The sequence below is a fragment of the Ascidiella aspersa genome, chromosome 1, assembly GCF_963924565.1.
Source record: "Ascidiella aspersa chromosome 1, kaAscAspe10.2, whole genome shotgun sequence".
Lineage (NCBI taxonomy): Eukaryota > Metazoa > Chordata > Ascidiacea > Phlebobranchia > Ascidiidae > Ascidiella > Ascidiella aspersa.
The window spans coordinates 2792987-2805367 of NC_139447.1; the positions used below are offsets into that span (position 1 = coordinate 2792987).

The 12381-nt window shown below is 34.6% G+C and overlaps 1 protein-coding gene and 1 non-coding gene across 2 annotated transcripts in view; one reads left to right on the forward strand and one right to left on the reverse strand.

Annotated features, from left to right (window-relative positions):
• Positions 1-411: 411 nt before the first annotated feature.
• The window catches only part of LOC146166546 (uncharacterized), a 40187-nt gene continuing 28217 nt past the window's right edge, over positions 412-12381 (forward strand). The window contains exons 1-17 of the mRNA XM_083389190.1: positions 412-549; positions 1655-1992; positions 2557-2714; positions 3408-3506; positions 3838-3958; positions 4419-4531; positions 4953-5105; positions 5606-5715; positions 6079-6231; positions 7458-7617; positions 8441-8566; positions 9186-9296; positions 9516-9629; positions 10160-10215; positions 11278-11363; positions 11632-11688; positions 12190-12332. Of these exons, the coding sequence (XP_083245316.1) occupies positions 476-549; positions 1655-1992; positions 2557-2714; positions 3408-3506; positions 3838-3958; positions 4419-4531; positions 4953-5105; positions 5606-5715; positions 6079-6231; positions 7458-7617; positions 8441-8566; positions 9186-9296; positions 9516-9629; positions 10160-10215; positions 11278-11363; positions 11632-11688; positions 12190-12332 (2172 nt within the window). The 5' untranslated portion in view covers positions 412-475. The remainder of the gene's footprint in view (positions 550-1654; positions 1993-2556; positions 2715-3407; positions 3507-3837; positions 3959-4418; positions 4532-4952; positions 5106-5605; positions 5716-6078; positions 6232-7457; positions 7618-8440; positions 8567-9185; positions 9297-9515; positions 9630-10159; positions 10216-11277; positions 11364-11631; positions 11689-12189; positions 12333-12381) is intronic.
• Positions 7172-7245, reverse strand: Trnat-ggu (transfer RNA threonine (anticodon GGU)). The gene has a single exon. It is a non-coding gene; the product is annotated as a tRNA-Thr (tRNA).

The window sequence follows — 12381 nt, forward strand, 5'->3', positions numbered from 1 at the left end:
ATAGCACTTTTACTAGTACATTAAACTTATATATCAATAAATCACAATATACGCATTACGCACCTAAACGTTTTTTTTTGTTAAAAAATGAAAAGGAGACGTAAAAAACATCTACTAACTGAATGAAATATTAATAGTTGGAATATCGCTGGCAAAACTTGTTTGATCTAATTTCTAAATATTAATTACTGTACAACAACAATGTTTTAAGAGAGGTTCAAGTTTTAGCATTATATATTAGATATATTTGTGATTTGTTTAGTTTATTTATACACCAGTCTTCAACAAAAGTTTCTAGAGAAATTGGTTTACATTCTCACTCGTCATAAATACCAGTTTTAAAATAAGTTTAGGATTTCTATGACCACAATAAATCTGGTTTTGTTTACGAAGTATGTAATTCTAGGAAGGTTGGTCGTATTTTTCGTGAATGTTTAACTTAAAACCTTAGGTTATCGTTTATCTAACTTAAAAAATGAAGCCTCCGTGGCAAGCCAGGCCTCAGCACCCACAATATGCACCTCAAAGAAGCGACGAGCATTTGTCCAGGTTTGTATTTTTTCCCAACAAATCATTATTTTACGTCTACGAATATTTAGATCCATAATTCCCAAACGTTTTATAAGAATTGTGGTTCTTTAAAAAAGGATTAATATTATGGACCCATTGGCATGTAGGAAATTCTGGGGCGCAGTTTTTGTTTATTAAAAAAAAATCCAAATTAAAAAAAAAAGTGTGCAGGTGTGTAATTTAGGTTTTAATGCATGCCTGAGATCCAGTCTGGGCGCTCGTCTAGAATCCTACCACAACGAACATTATTAGGGTTAGGGTGCCGGTTAGCGTTTCGGTTTGGGTGAGTCCAGTAATAGTGTTAAACAATATTACTTGACCTACCCACACCCAAACACTAACCGACACCCTAACCCACGCATTGTGCATTGCTTAATAATTAATTTAACGTTGTGGTAGGATTCTAGACCAGCGCCCCAGTCTGCATTCTATGTCAGGTGCACACCCAATATTTTCTCGTAAGCAGCTTGTTTGCACAACTGTGAATTGGTATATTGCACATCTAAACAAAAGGTAAATTTTGGAAAAAAAGGTGTGCAAAAAACATGATTGCACACCTCTGTAGGGCATGATTTATTACCAACTAATGCGTTGATATTTGCAAGTGGCATCTGCTACATGCTAACTTGTTTCGCCAATCTATAGTTTGAAAATGGTTATTCATTCATCGACTCATACGACACTATTTAAATGAGAACGTCTTGCGGTTGGCTGGCAAGTTAGATACGTAACCTAAAAGGAGTATTAAAGCAAGCATCACTTAAACGCTTTTCTGTTGAATAAACTCTAATAATTTCAACAACTAATTCATGCCCCACACCTCCACGCATTTGGTTCTGCACGCCCGAGATCTTTACATGAAGTCCCAAGAATACGCACTGGTGGCAACCCAGGTTTTAGCCGGAGTTGAATTTAGTGTCCTGCTACAATTTAATATTTTTTAAAATTTAAGTATGTAATTTACTAATTTGGGTACGACTTAAATTGCTTTAAACATTTTTGGATGTTCACTTCACTTACAATGCAAACTGGTCTATTCCTAGTCTATTCACTTTTGGTTAATTATTCCACTATGAATTTACAGGCAAGGTGGAAACATTCGGCACTCAACACCATCCCTGTCCAACAACCCTTTGGGAATGCCCCAGATGTACGTTTCAGCCCCGACCCATGCCTCCCTACCCCACCCTTACTTGGCGATGCTCTCAAAAGCTTCCGATCAACCTTTCCACTTTGACCCCCGCTCGAGCCCGGCACTTTTGAGCTCCCTTCCAAGGCCCCAAATACCCCCGATGGTCTCAGTTCAGCAGTCACATCACCCACCCTCACCCTTCCAATCACGGCGTGTGTCGCTTTTGAGGGATATTGGAATTGCTGGAGAAAGGGACCGGGATATTATGGGAACTATATCAGATGCCCATGGTAAAAAGCTTTATTCATAATAAACCACTGTGTGGAAAAGATGGCACCTGAAGTTTGATTGACAGAGGTTATCGGCTCCCAAAAAATGAATATGAACCCTAATTTTGCTTAACTTTGAACAAGCGCCTTGCTCTTTTAACCTTTTTGTGTGCATCTGGCCATGCAATTTTTACTGCAATGTACTTACTATGGAATCTCGTTAAGAACTGCATACTTTGCATACTGGCACTCATATAAACTTACCCAAAAATGGAGTATGTACGCTAATTTCCCAAAAGTATTACAACTTTAGTTCCGTTTTGCAAAATATTAAAGCTTTCAGACTAAATTGCTTTTTAAAAGATCAATACTAGCAATATAATAAACTTTAGATAGATATTATCACCTGATTTGAATTATATATTTTTTGACAAATATTTTTTTAATTTTAAGCAAATTTAATTGCACAGTTTGGATTTTATTTCTTACAAATTACATCTAGTACATCAATAGGTGTATATTTTATTTACATATATTGTGTTATTATGCTGTCCTATGCAAGTTGTTTGATTTAAATTATTTTAGGAGCTGGTTTGTCGTACGCCATGAATGCCCCTATGCGACGAGTTTCATTGCCTGCATCACAAGGTACCAATCCTCGCCAGATGGAAAGACAGATTACAACGCTACCTTCATCCAACCCACAGTATGCAGCTCACTTGACTTCACACAGTCATTTGAAGGTACAGTGATACATACAAGCCTGTTTCATTTTAAAAATTGTTTAAGAAAAATTACCAGTCAGGGGTGCTATAGTTAGCTCAGTAGAGCAATTGTGCCAGTCTGGCTGGAGGTCATGAATTTGAACCTCACCACCGGCTAGATTTTTTGTTTTGCAATCAATTAAGTCATGATTAGACTAACGTATTTTGTTAATAGCCTTTCTTATAGCAGCAGGTTTGTAAATATGAGTATGCCATAATTATTGGTCAATACACTGAGTATATACCCATGCCAATCTGGGTTGACTTTGTTGCAATTACCAGTATATCAAGTAAATGATTTATTTACAGTTGTGCATTATCTATTTGTTTGTTTTATATTCAAACACAAATTGTTTCACAAGGCAACATTTTAACCAATATCCTTTTTTGTAGTAAATATCAGTAAGCTAATTAACAGTTATCTTTGGTTAAACTTTTTTGTTACTAAAAGCAGGAGGCAACTATGAAATAATATCATTTTGTTTGTGAAATGCATTTTTAATTTAAACTTGTAAATGTCATATATAAACTGTTTTACCAGCCATAATCAATAACACCTCCTCTGGCATTTCTATTACAAAATATAACAAAATATAAATACCATAGGAGCTGACTTTTGATTGTGAATTTTATTTTAACTTTTTTTGCTTTAATTATTATGTATTTTTTTAGGAACATCCATCTGGTCATTCCCGTCACTCCATTGCCGGCCCAGCTCCCCACATACAACACAGTGTAGTTCCACCAAAGCTACATCAAGATATTAAAAAGGTTAGTTGGGATAAGAAACAACCGTTAGTTTACCAAAGCCCATATTTTGCAATTGTAAGAATATTTATTTTTTGTTGAAATATAATTTTATGCTTACATCGATAAAATCCAGATAACTAGCCCTCTTTGTTTTCTAAAACAGTTCTTACAGTGTTAGTTTTTTACTCTTTTTAGCCATAACAAACAAAATTAACTTAATAAAAATATGACAGTATGGTGATTGAAGTTTACAATTTTATTGCATTGTTTGCATTTTATGTTGACCATGCATTGCCTTTCATAATAACCAGCGTACATTTTTAGTTTTAATCTTGTTAATATTTATATACAGGAGGCTCCAGCATTTAAGATGGATACTGGTGGAAAGATAGTTCAATCTAATCAGCCACCTTCCCATGAAATTGCTGCACAGTCCCAGTCCTTACCAGCCCCAGTGCACAGGCAGTCCAGTGGTATGCATTAGTTAGTTGTAGTAAACTACTTTCATATATGTGTGGGGTGGCTATACTGAATTGCTCCCTTTCACATTGTGCTTATAAAAGATTGTGTAACATCTAACAATGTTAAAAGTCTTTGGAAGGGCTTTTTTAAATACTTCAGGTGGACTATTCATTTAAATAGCAGTATTTGTTAGGCAATTTCAGCTGTCTTACATTTTTGTATTTTATGATTTAATTTAATTTTTATTTTAAATAATTTTGTTCAGTCTGGATCCTCAAAATTTACAAGTTTTTAGAAATAAAATTTTATATTTTGTTTTGGTAGCCAAATTTTTTCAAATTTTAATTCTGGATATTCTACTTTGTCCTAATGAAACACTGTTTTGTGAAAACCTGTCAAGATTTTAAAACAATTTGTTGTAAAACAGCATCACCTGATTTCCATATTTAACTGTTAATATTTTTCTTCCAGTATCTTCAGTCAAGTCAGATTCCTCGCACCAGCCCGGTCCTGGCGTTGTGGAACAAAAATCAAAGGAAGATCTGGTACAAGCGATGGACAAGGTGGACAGGGAAATATCAAAGGTAAATGCTGCAGCTGAGAATAATAAATTTATATATATTATAATATATATATATATAAATAAATTTATTATTATCAGCTATATATTATAATATATATATATATATATATTATACTACCGAGACCAGTTGTAAATTTAATATGAAATTGAAAATAAAAACTTTCTACTGTAGTCTTGCTTTTTTAAATTATATAAATACAGTAGAAAAAGAGCGGCCTAAATAAACTCTTTTTCTACTGAAGATTATGAACAGATCTGTGTTTAGTGTTCATATAAATAAAAGTTTTAAAATTTATTCGATCATAATTTAAATGTCAAATAAAATTAATATTTATATATGTATAAAGTGTATATATGCTGTCTGTAAATAAATGAATTGTGATTAAATACATGTTATATGCATTTGAATTTTAACCTTTAAGGTCGAAGACGAAATAACGAGGCTTGAAAAGAAGAAAAACAACCTGGAGCTTTCGGCGACGAAACCCCCGGAGCCGGAAAAAGCTGAAAACTCCCCTCAGCGAGTAGAACCCAAACACCGGGACCTGTGGCAAGTTATCTACGCTGAAAACAGAGTAAGTTATGCACTTTTGTATTTGACTGAAAAATGCAGGTTTTGTTGTATGTGTTTTCAATTTTTCACCCTCAAACAAATTAAATTGTTAAATTCATTATTATTTAAATGTACCTCAAATATTTACACACATGTGTTCAACAAAGGTTTTTAAGGAGTTTTGAGGGACCAAACCATCTTTTAAATCCTCCATCAATTTCTCAAAATATAGCCTACATCAGTAACTACCGCAGAGAAATACCATTTTTGATAAATTGATGAAATGTTGAGTGTTTCTCCATATGCCCCCATCTTAAGGTCGTCAGTTCGAACCTCACGGCAGTTGTTTTTCTAGCCTGACCTTGCTTGCACTATAATCCGTGATTGGTTGGCTGGTTCGGTTAGTCTCTGAAAAATCTCTTATTGTTTTTTTTACTGTTGTTAGATATATATGGCTTAATACTGAAAATTGTTTATTTTACTTTCTTGCTGTTTAATCGAAAACATATATGCAACCTTTAGAAAAAGGCTGAATCTGCCCGTGGTGTTTTGGATGGATTGTGCAAGCGTTATGAGATGCCACTTTACAATCAACCGTCTGACACAACTGTATACCAAGACAACCTAAGGAAGTAAGAGAGCATAGATTTTTTTTTAACATATGCGGCTGGTGCAAAAGCGGCTACAAAAACCCATAACTTTTTAATTTAAAGATAAAGACATTTTAATCAGTTCAACCAATATATACTGACAAAAAGGTTACAGAACGAAGGCGACAGTTTATGTTGTTTTAATAAAATGAAAGGTTTTCTGCATGAACATGATTTAAATGCCAACTTTTTCTCAGTTAGCTCCCAAAAAGGTAACTAAGGTATTTTTTCCAAATTTGTTTATAGTTTGACATCGTTTGATTTTGTCAATGTCTTACATGGTTCTGCTTATCTGTTAACTTGATACCAACACACTGACAACTCTACGTTCAACTCTTTGTGTAGAAACGAAGAGATGCGTCCAAAGTTGCTGACCTTCTTCAAGAAACGCATGAAGCTACAAAACATCCGCGAACGTTATTTGTGCGCCCGATACGATCAGCTGCTTGACAAGTGGCAAAAAGACACTGAGGAAGCAGAATCCAATCCAAAGAGAAAGTATATACGTGGTTTACCTTTTATTAATGTTTTATTTCGATACATTTTTTAATCTGCATTTACTATCGATTAAAGCCAAATCCGTGACACATTATTCGATAATTTGGTTCTCAAATTAATTATCTTCTACATATACAATTTGAAATTTTGGTTACTTGAATTCATGATTCTTAATCAGAGGTTATACTTTTTTTTCCGCGTTCCCAGGTTACCTTTTTTGCATTTACTATTGACTGATGACAAATGCAAGACACATTATTCAAATAATTTTTGTGACTTTAAATCGTTTTCTAAAAGACTGGATTTGAAATTCGGTGACTTAAATACATGATTTTTGTAACCAAGGTTTCAGTCTTTTTGTATCATGAACAAATTTTGTTGTACGTGGACAAAATATTCAAAGAGGACCTTATAAAATACGTATGATCTGCTGGTTTTGGTTTAAGGATTGCTTAACTGAAATTAAAATACGGGCAAAGGCACCAGAATTTTTTTTCAATTAATCTCTGTTTTGTTTTTTAAATCCATGCATCCTGTTCATAAAATTAAAGTGTCATGAAGTTCGAATTCAATACCTCTGGTCACACAGGGTCTGGCGCTCTACCAACTAAGCTACGTAGGCTTAGAGGGGAGCAAGCTGAGAAACAACTATAGCACTTTTGCCTGCTGCACCCTGCTCATAAAACCAGTCTATGGTGAGATTCGAACTCACAACCTCGGCCATACGTGGACTGTCGCTCTAACAACTGAGCTACACAGGCCCAGAGGAGAAACCATCATAGCACTGATGCATCCTGCTCGTAAAACCAGTCTGTGGTGAGATTAGAACTCTCAGGCTTACTGGGACCGTCGCTCTACCAACTGAGCTACCCAGGCTCAAAGAAAGCGAGTCGAGAAACAACCATAGCACCGTTGCCTGTTGCATCTTGTTTGTAAAACTTGTCTGTGGTGAGGTTCGAACTCACGACCACAGGCATACCGGGACCGTCGCTCTACCAACTGAGCTACGCAGGCTTTTAAACAGTATTTTATTCTTCCGAAAGCGAAAGACGCGAAGGCAAGCGAGTACACTTAAAATATCTTCGTGCACTCAGTTTAAAAATTACTGCTCTAGTTATTTTAAAATGACTTAATAACAAAACTACCAGATAGAGAACGATTCAAACACTTAAAATATGACCTGATTTATTTAAAATAACCTTCTTAACACAAAGTTTTCTTTCCAGGGCGAAGGACGCGAAGACGCGTGAGTACTTTGAGAAGTTGTTTCCTGAGGTTCGTAAGCAGAGGGAGCAACATGAGAGAGTTGAGAGGTTGGGAACAAGAGGAGATACTTGTAGGAGTGAAGCTGATCTCGCTGAGATCGTGGATGGGTTGAATGAACAGGTCAGCTTTAACAGATGATTTGAAACCATAGTGCTTTTCAACCGGGTGTATTGCACACCCAGGGTATACTTGAATGAACAAGGTTCCTATAACAAGTGATTTCCATTATAATGTTTACCATTTTTTTTATCTCGTCTAATTAAAGATAGTGGAACCCTTTGAACAAGGAATTGTTAAACTTGGGTTTGTGCTCCATGAAGGCCTAATTCAAATCTTGTTGTATAACTTTAAACACGGGAAGAACTTTTTAATAAACATTCCTTGAAATGTATTTATACTCTATTTTAGTTTCACATTTGTTCGACTTAAAACAGCAGGTTTCAGAAGTCTACTGGTTATATGACGTTATTTTATGACGTCATTTCTAAAAAAATTATGCCTTATATGTCTAAATACGAAACAAAAAAATTTCAGGATCCACATTCAAAAACGTTTAAGAACCCGTGTTTTAAACTGACTGGCCAAATATGTTATGTAGATTAGACTGGAACGGGTCTTTCATCACAGAAATTAACCTAAACTCAATTTCAGGCAAACTAAAGTCTGATTTTCCAGTTTGTGTTAATTATTAGGCACTGATCATTGAGGGGCTTTGTTAAACCCATAATTCAAAAAAGTTCAGCCACATAATTCTAATTTTTGCACAAGTCTTGTCCAGTTCCCAAAACAATTTCAAATAAACGCCTACATGTCAATTTTATCCCGCCGGCCGCAGGTTGCACACCCCTGGAATTGTTAAAAACTAAAGAACTACAAACAAGCCGCAGTGTTTTCTGCTGTGATATTTCGCGATAACATGTTTCATGTTGGTATTTACTTGCAGGAGAACCAACTACAGCACATGCGACATCTCGCTGTTATCCCTCCAATGCTATTAGATCATGAGCAGAGAAGGGTCAAGTTCATCAACAGCAATGGGTTTATACGGGAACCTTTCAAGGAATTTAAGGTATTTTACAATAACTTTGAGACTTTGTTGGTATTTGTCTGGGTTAGTAATCATGCGGATTTCATATCATTTTTTTGTCTAATAATATTTTTTTAAAGACTAGCTATTCAATACTTTGATACAATACCATTGAATATTTGTTGTATCTTAGGAGCACTATGTTTTTTATTTTTAAAAGTTAAATTTTTTTTTAGCATAAACTTTTTGTTACTAATGTCGGGTATTGCTATTGCAGATACCTCTAAAACAGGGGTGGGCAACTTTTTCTGGTTGCGGGCAAAAACCAAACATAAAGGTCTTTGTAGACTTTACGCATCTTATTATAACAACCGCAACGGCAGTTAATCAGGGATAACATAAGGGTATGCTATTTTATAATTGGAAAGGGTCTAAACTACATGCTACCTTGGATGCAGGAATAAGATTTGCACAAAGCGCCTCAAACTTTTGCTTTTACTTATTTAAAAATGCCAAAAAATATGCGAAGTGGCCTTGTGCCAGTTTGTGAAATAGGTCGGGGACCGCATGATTAGCGTTGGGCCGTATGTTGCCCACCCTTGCTCTAAAAAAAATTTTTTTATATTATTTTAACCTTAACCTCTTGTGTATTTTATTTCAGGAAAGTCAACAGTTGGATTCGTGGTCTGACCAGGAAAAGGCAATATTCAAGGAAAAATACGTTCAACATGCCAAGAATTTCAACGCTATTTCGTCGTATATTGAGAAAAAGGTCAGTTGTTGAGAAATTCAAACCACTTGTATAATGATATTTCGAAGTAAAATAATTAAACGGTTTGACGACCGAAAAAAGAGCATTTTAAGAGAAAAATTAAAATAATAAATGTTCAGAAAACGAGCCAGCATGACTTTGACTGTCAATTATAAAAGTGTCACTTAACTGACTTAACCCTATAAAGCAACCAATTTGTTTCTTTTCTATGTTTTACAGAGTGTTGCCGACTGCATTCTCTATTACTACCTTACCAAGAAGGCCAACAACTACAAAGGCTTGGTTAGAAAGCAAACCCTGAAACCTAAAAAGCTGAAGTCAGGTCGTACACACGTAAGTCGATATAAGTTATTGGTTACTGTAGTAAATAGAAAGTCGAAAATCTTGCTATCGGCGACAGTAGCGTTTTTCTAAATTAAGGTATTAAAATTGTAAAAGAAAATGGTAAAAATCATAAAAAAGGTATTTATGACAGCTGGTAGCTTGATAAGTAAAGGTATTGAAAAGGGAAACAGAAATTTAGAAAACGAGCTTTTCTTTAACTTGCGCCGCATTTTATTTAGTTTGATTAAATTTTATTTATTTTTTGGTTGTTCCTTTCTTATCAACTCCGGTAAAGCCACCTTTGCTTAACCATAATCCTTTAATAATAAAAAGCATTAGTAAGGATATTAAAGCCCATACAGAAGTTGGTATCATTTTAAGCATTTTGAATGGTGAAAATGAATAAAGATTTATTCGAACGTTCAAAATGCTACCTACTTCTGTATGGGCTTTGAAATTATTACTACGTCTTACTACAACCTCTAACTATATTGCTTCAAAACAAGGATAACTGATAAAGAGCTCCTTATTTCTTCCAGGCATCCCACCATACCCAAGACCACCCAAGCTCCTCCAAAGATTCAGGCGACAAACTGTAAGTTGGTGTCTCAGCTGTTGCTGAATAAGCATTAGGGTTGTTCAAAAAAACACTTTTTTGTCGAATTTCAGTAGGGACCCCCTGGAATTGTTAGGTTGCGTCCAAAAACCCCCAAACCAAATCTGAGCGTGCTTGGTTAAGTATTGACCTTGCTACGTCAATTTGAAAATTCAGATTAAGGTTAAAATTTTAAAAAAATGTATCGTACCCCTGAAAAAAAGTTTTATAACATTTTTTTGCATTGCTTGTAATGGAACAGCTATAAATAAACCTGTTTTACAGTTTAAAAGTAAGTAGTCATTGTAGAAATGTCACATTTCAACAACATTTGTTAGGTTGTCTTATACAAAAATGGCTTTTTTAGCCTTTTTATCATGAACTTTCGATAAGTAATTTATATAATTGTTCGAACATATAAATGCACTATTTTATTGATTTGATGTCTTGTGTGTTGCATTTACATTATTTTAAATCTAAAAATATCTTTTAATTAGTTGGCAGAATTTCCCCACTGAAATTTGACAAAAAAGTGTTTTTTGAACAACCCTAATAAGCATGTAATATGGAAACAAAACATACAAGGTTTAAAAATAATACAAAATGTAAAACCAAACCTGAATATCCCAAATGAAACCTGGTATGTGGCAAATAAAAAAGGACGACTATTATAATGTTGAACTAGGCCTTGTGAAACAGCACCATAAAGTAGTCGCAAAGAAAGTCTGGGAAGTGTAAATTGGGCTCATCCCAGCTGTTGCTGTATAAGTTATATTAGAAAATATTCCTGTGCTAATTTTGAAACGTTTTAGCCTATTCTTTCAAACTACAAAAATCACCTACAAGTGCCTAAAGAGTATTAATCTATTTTTTGTTTTGTTTCAAATGAGAGACAAAAAATGCCGTTTAACGAAGTAGAATATTTGGTAAAAATCCGATTTAGATTATAAAAAGCTTTTTTAAAGTTTAGCTTTTTTAGACTGCTACGAAATTGTAATTAGTTGCTAGGAGTAAAGAACGAAATATTTCGGCTTTTTTATCTTCATTTTTTGTGGTTTAAAGAGACAAGGATGACAATAGAAAAGACAATGATTTGGAGGATAGCAAGGAACCAGCCATTGATAGACCTCCATCGCCGAGAATGACAAGTAAGTGTTACTGGCAAAATACCACTGAGAAAACTCGATTTTCTTATTTAAATTACATGCAGTAAACATTGCTATTCAGTTTTTGTGTTTCGGAAAAGTTTATTTGCCCGTTTTGTTATTTGTTATGCTAAAAGTTCAAAATGCCTTGCTTTTTTAGTAAGTACTAGTTATACTATAACCCTGTAGAAATATATTTTCCCAATGATGTTGTGAGCGAACATAAAAGGTTAACAACAAAAATGAAAGCAAAATAATTTAATGTTTTTAGGAGCTCGAAAGCAGATTATGAATTGGACCGAGGAAGAAATAGCTCTCGTCAAAGAAGGTAATTTATAATATTAAGCTCTCCAAAAAAACGTTTTATATTGAAGACTTACGGTGTACTATGATATGCAAGTCGTTATCATGGATTAAACAAACGCTTCTGAAGGCTAGATAACAGTTGTTGCTATGCACACGTGTGTGTGTGTGTCTTTCGTTGACTTAACGTTGAACTGTAGACCCCCTTTCAATATGAAGTTGCTTGTACTAACGGAATGTAGCAAGCATTGGCGTTTGGTTGTTTCCCGCTCCCCTCAGATCCTGTGTAGCTCAGTTGTTTTTATTAAGTCTATAGTTTATTTAAAAAGTTTTGAAATATTTAAAAACTGAAATGTTTTAAAATTCATTTGTTGGTATGCTATATACACACGGATTTGTAATCCACCTAAATAATGCTTTTTACGGCCAAAAAAGAATACAAGCATATATAAAAAGATGATGTCGATTTACTCGACCTTTTCGACTTTAAAATTCATTATTAAGCTTTATTTGATGGTTTCGTCAGGTTTTGGAAAGCACGGCCGCGATTTCTCGACCATATCCCGCATGGTTACGAACAAGACTGAACAACAAGTGAAGAAGTTCTACAACACGAACAAGAAGAAGCACGGACTCGACCAACTCATCACTGAAGGAAAACGAAAGAAGGTGAACTCACTTCAGAGTATAATGGTTGAGGTTTTAGTTGGACGTAATA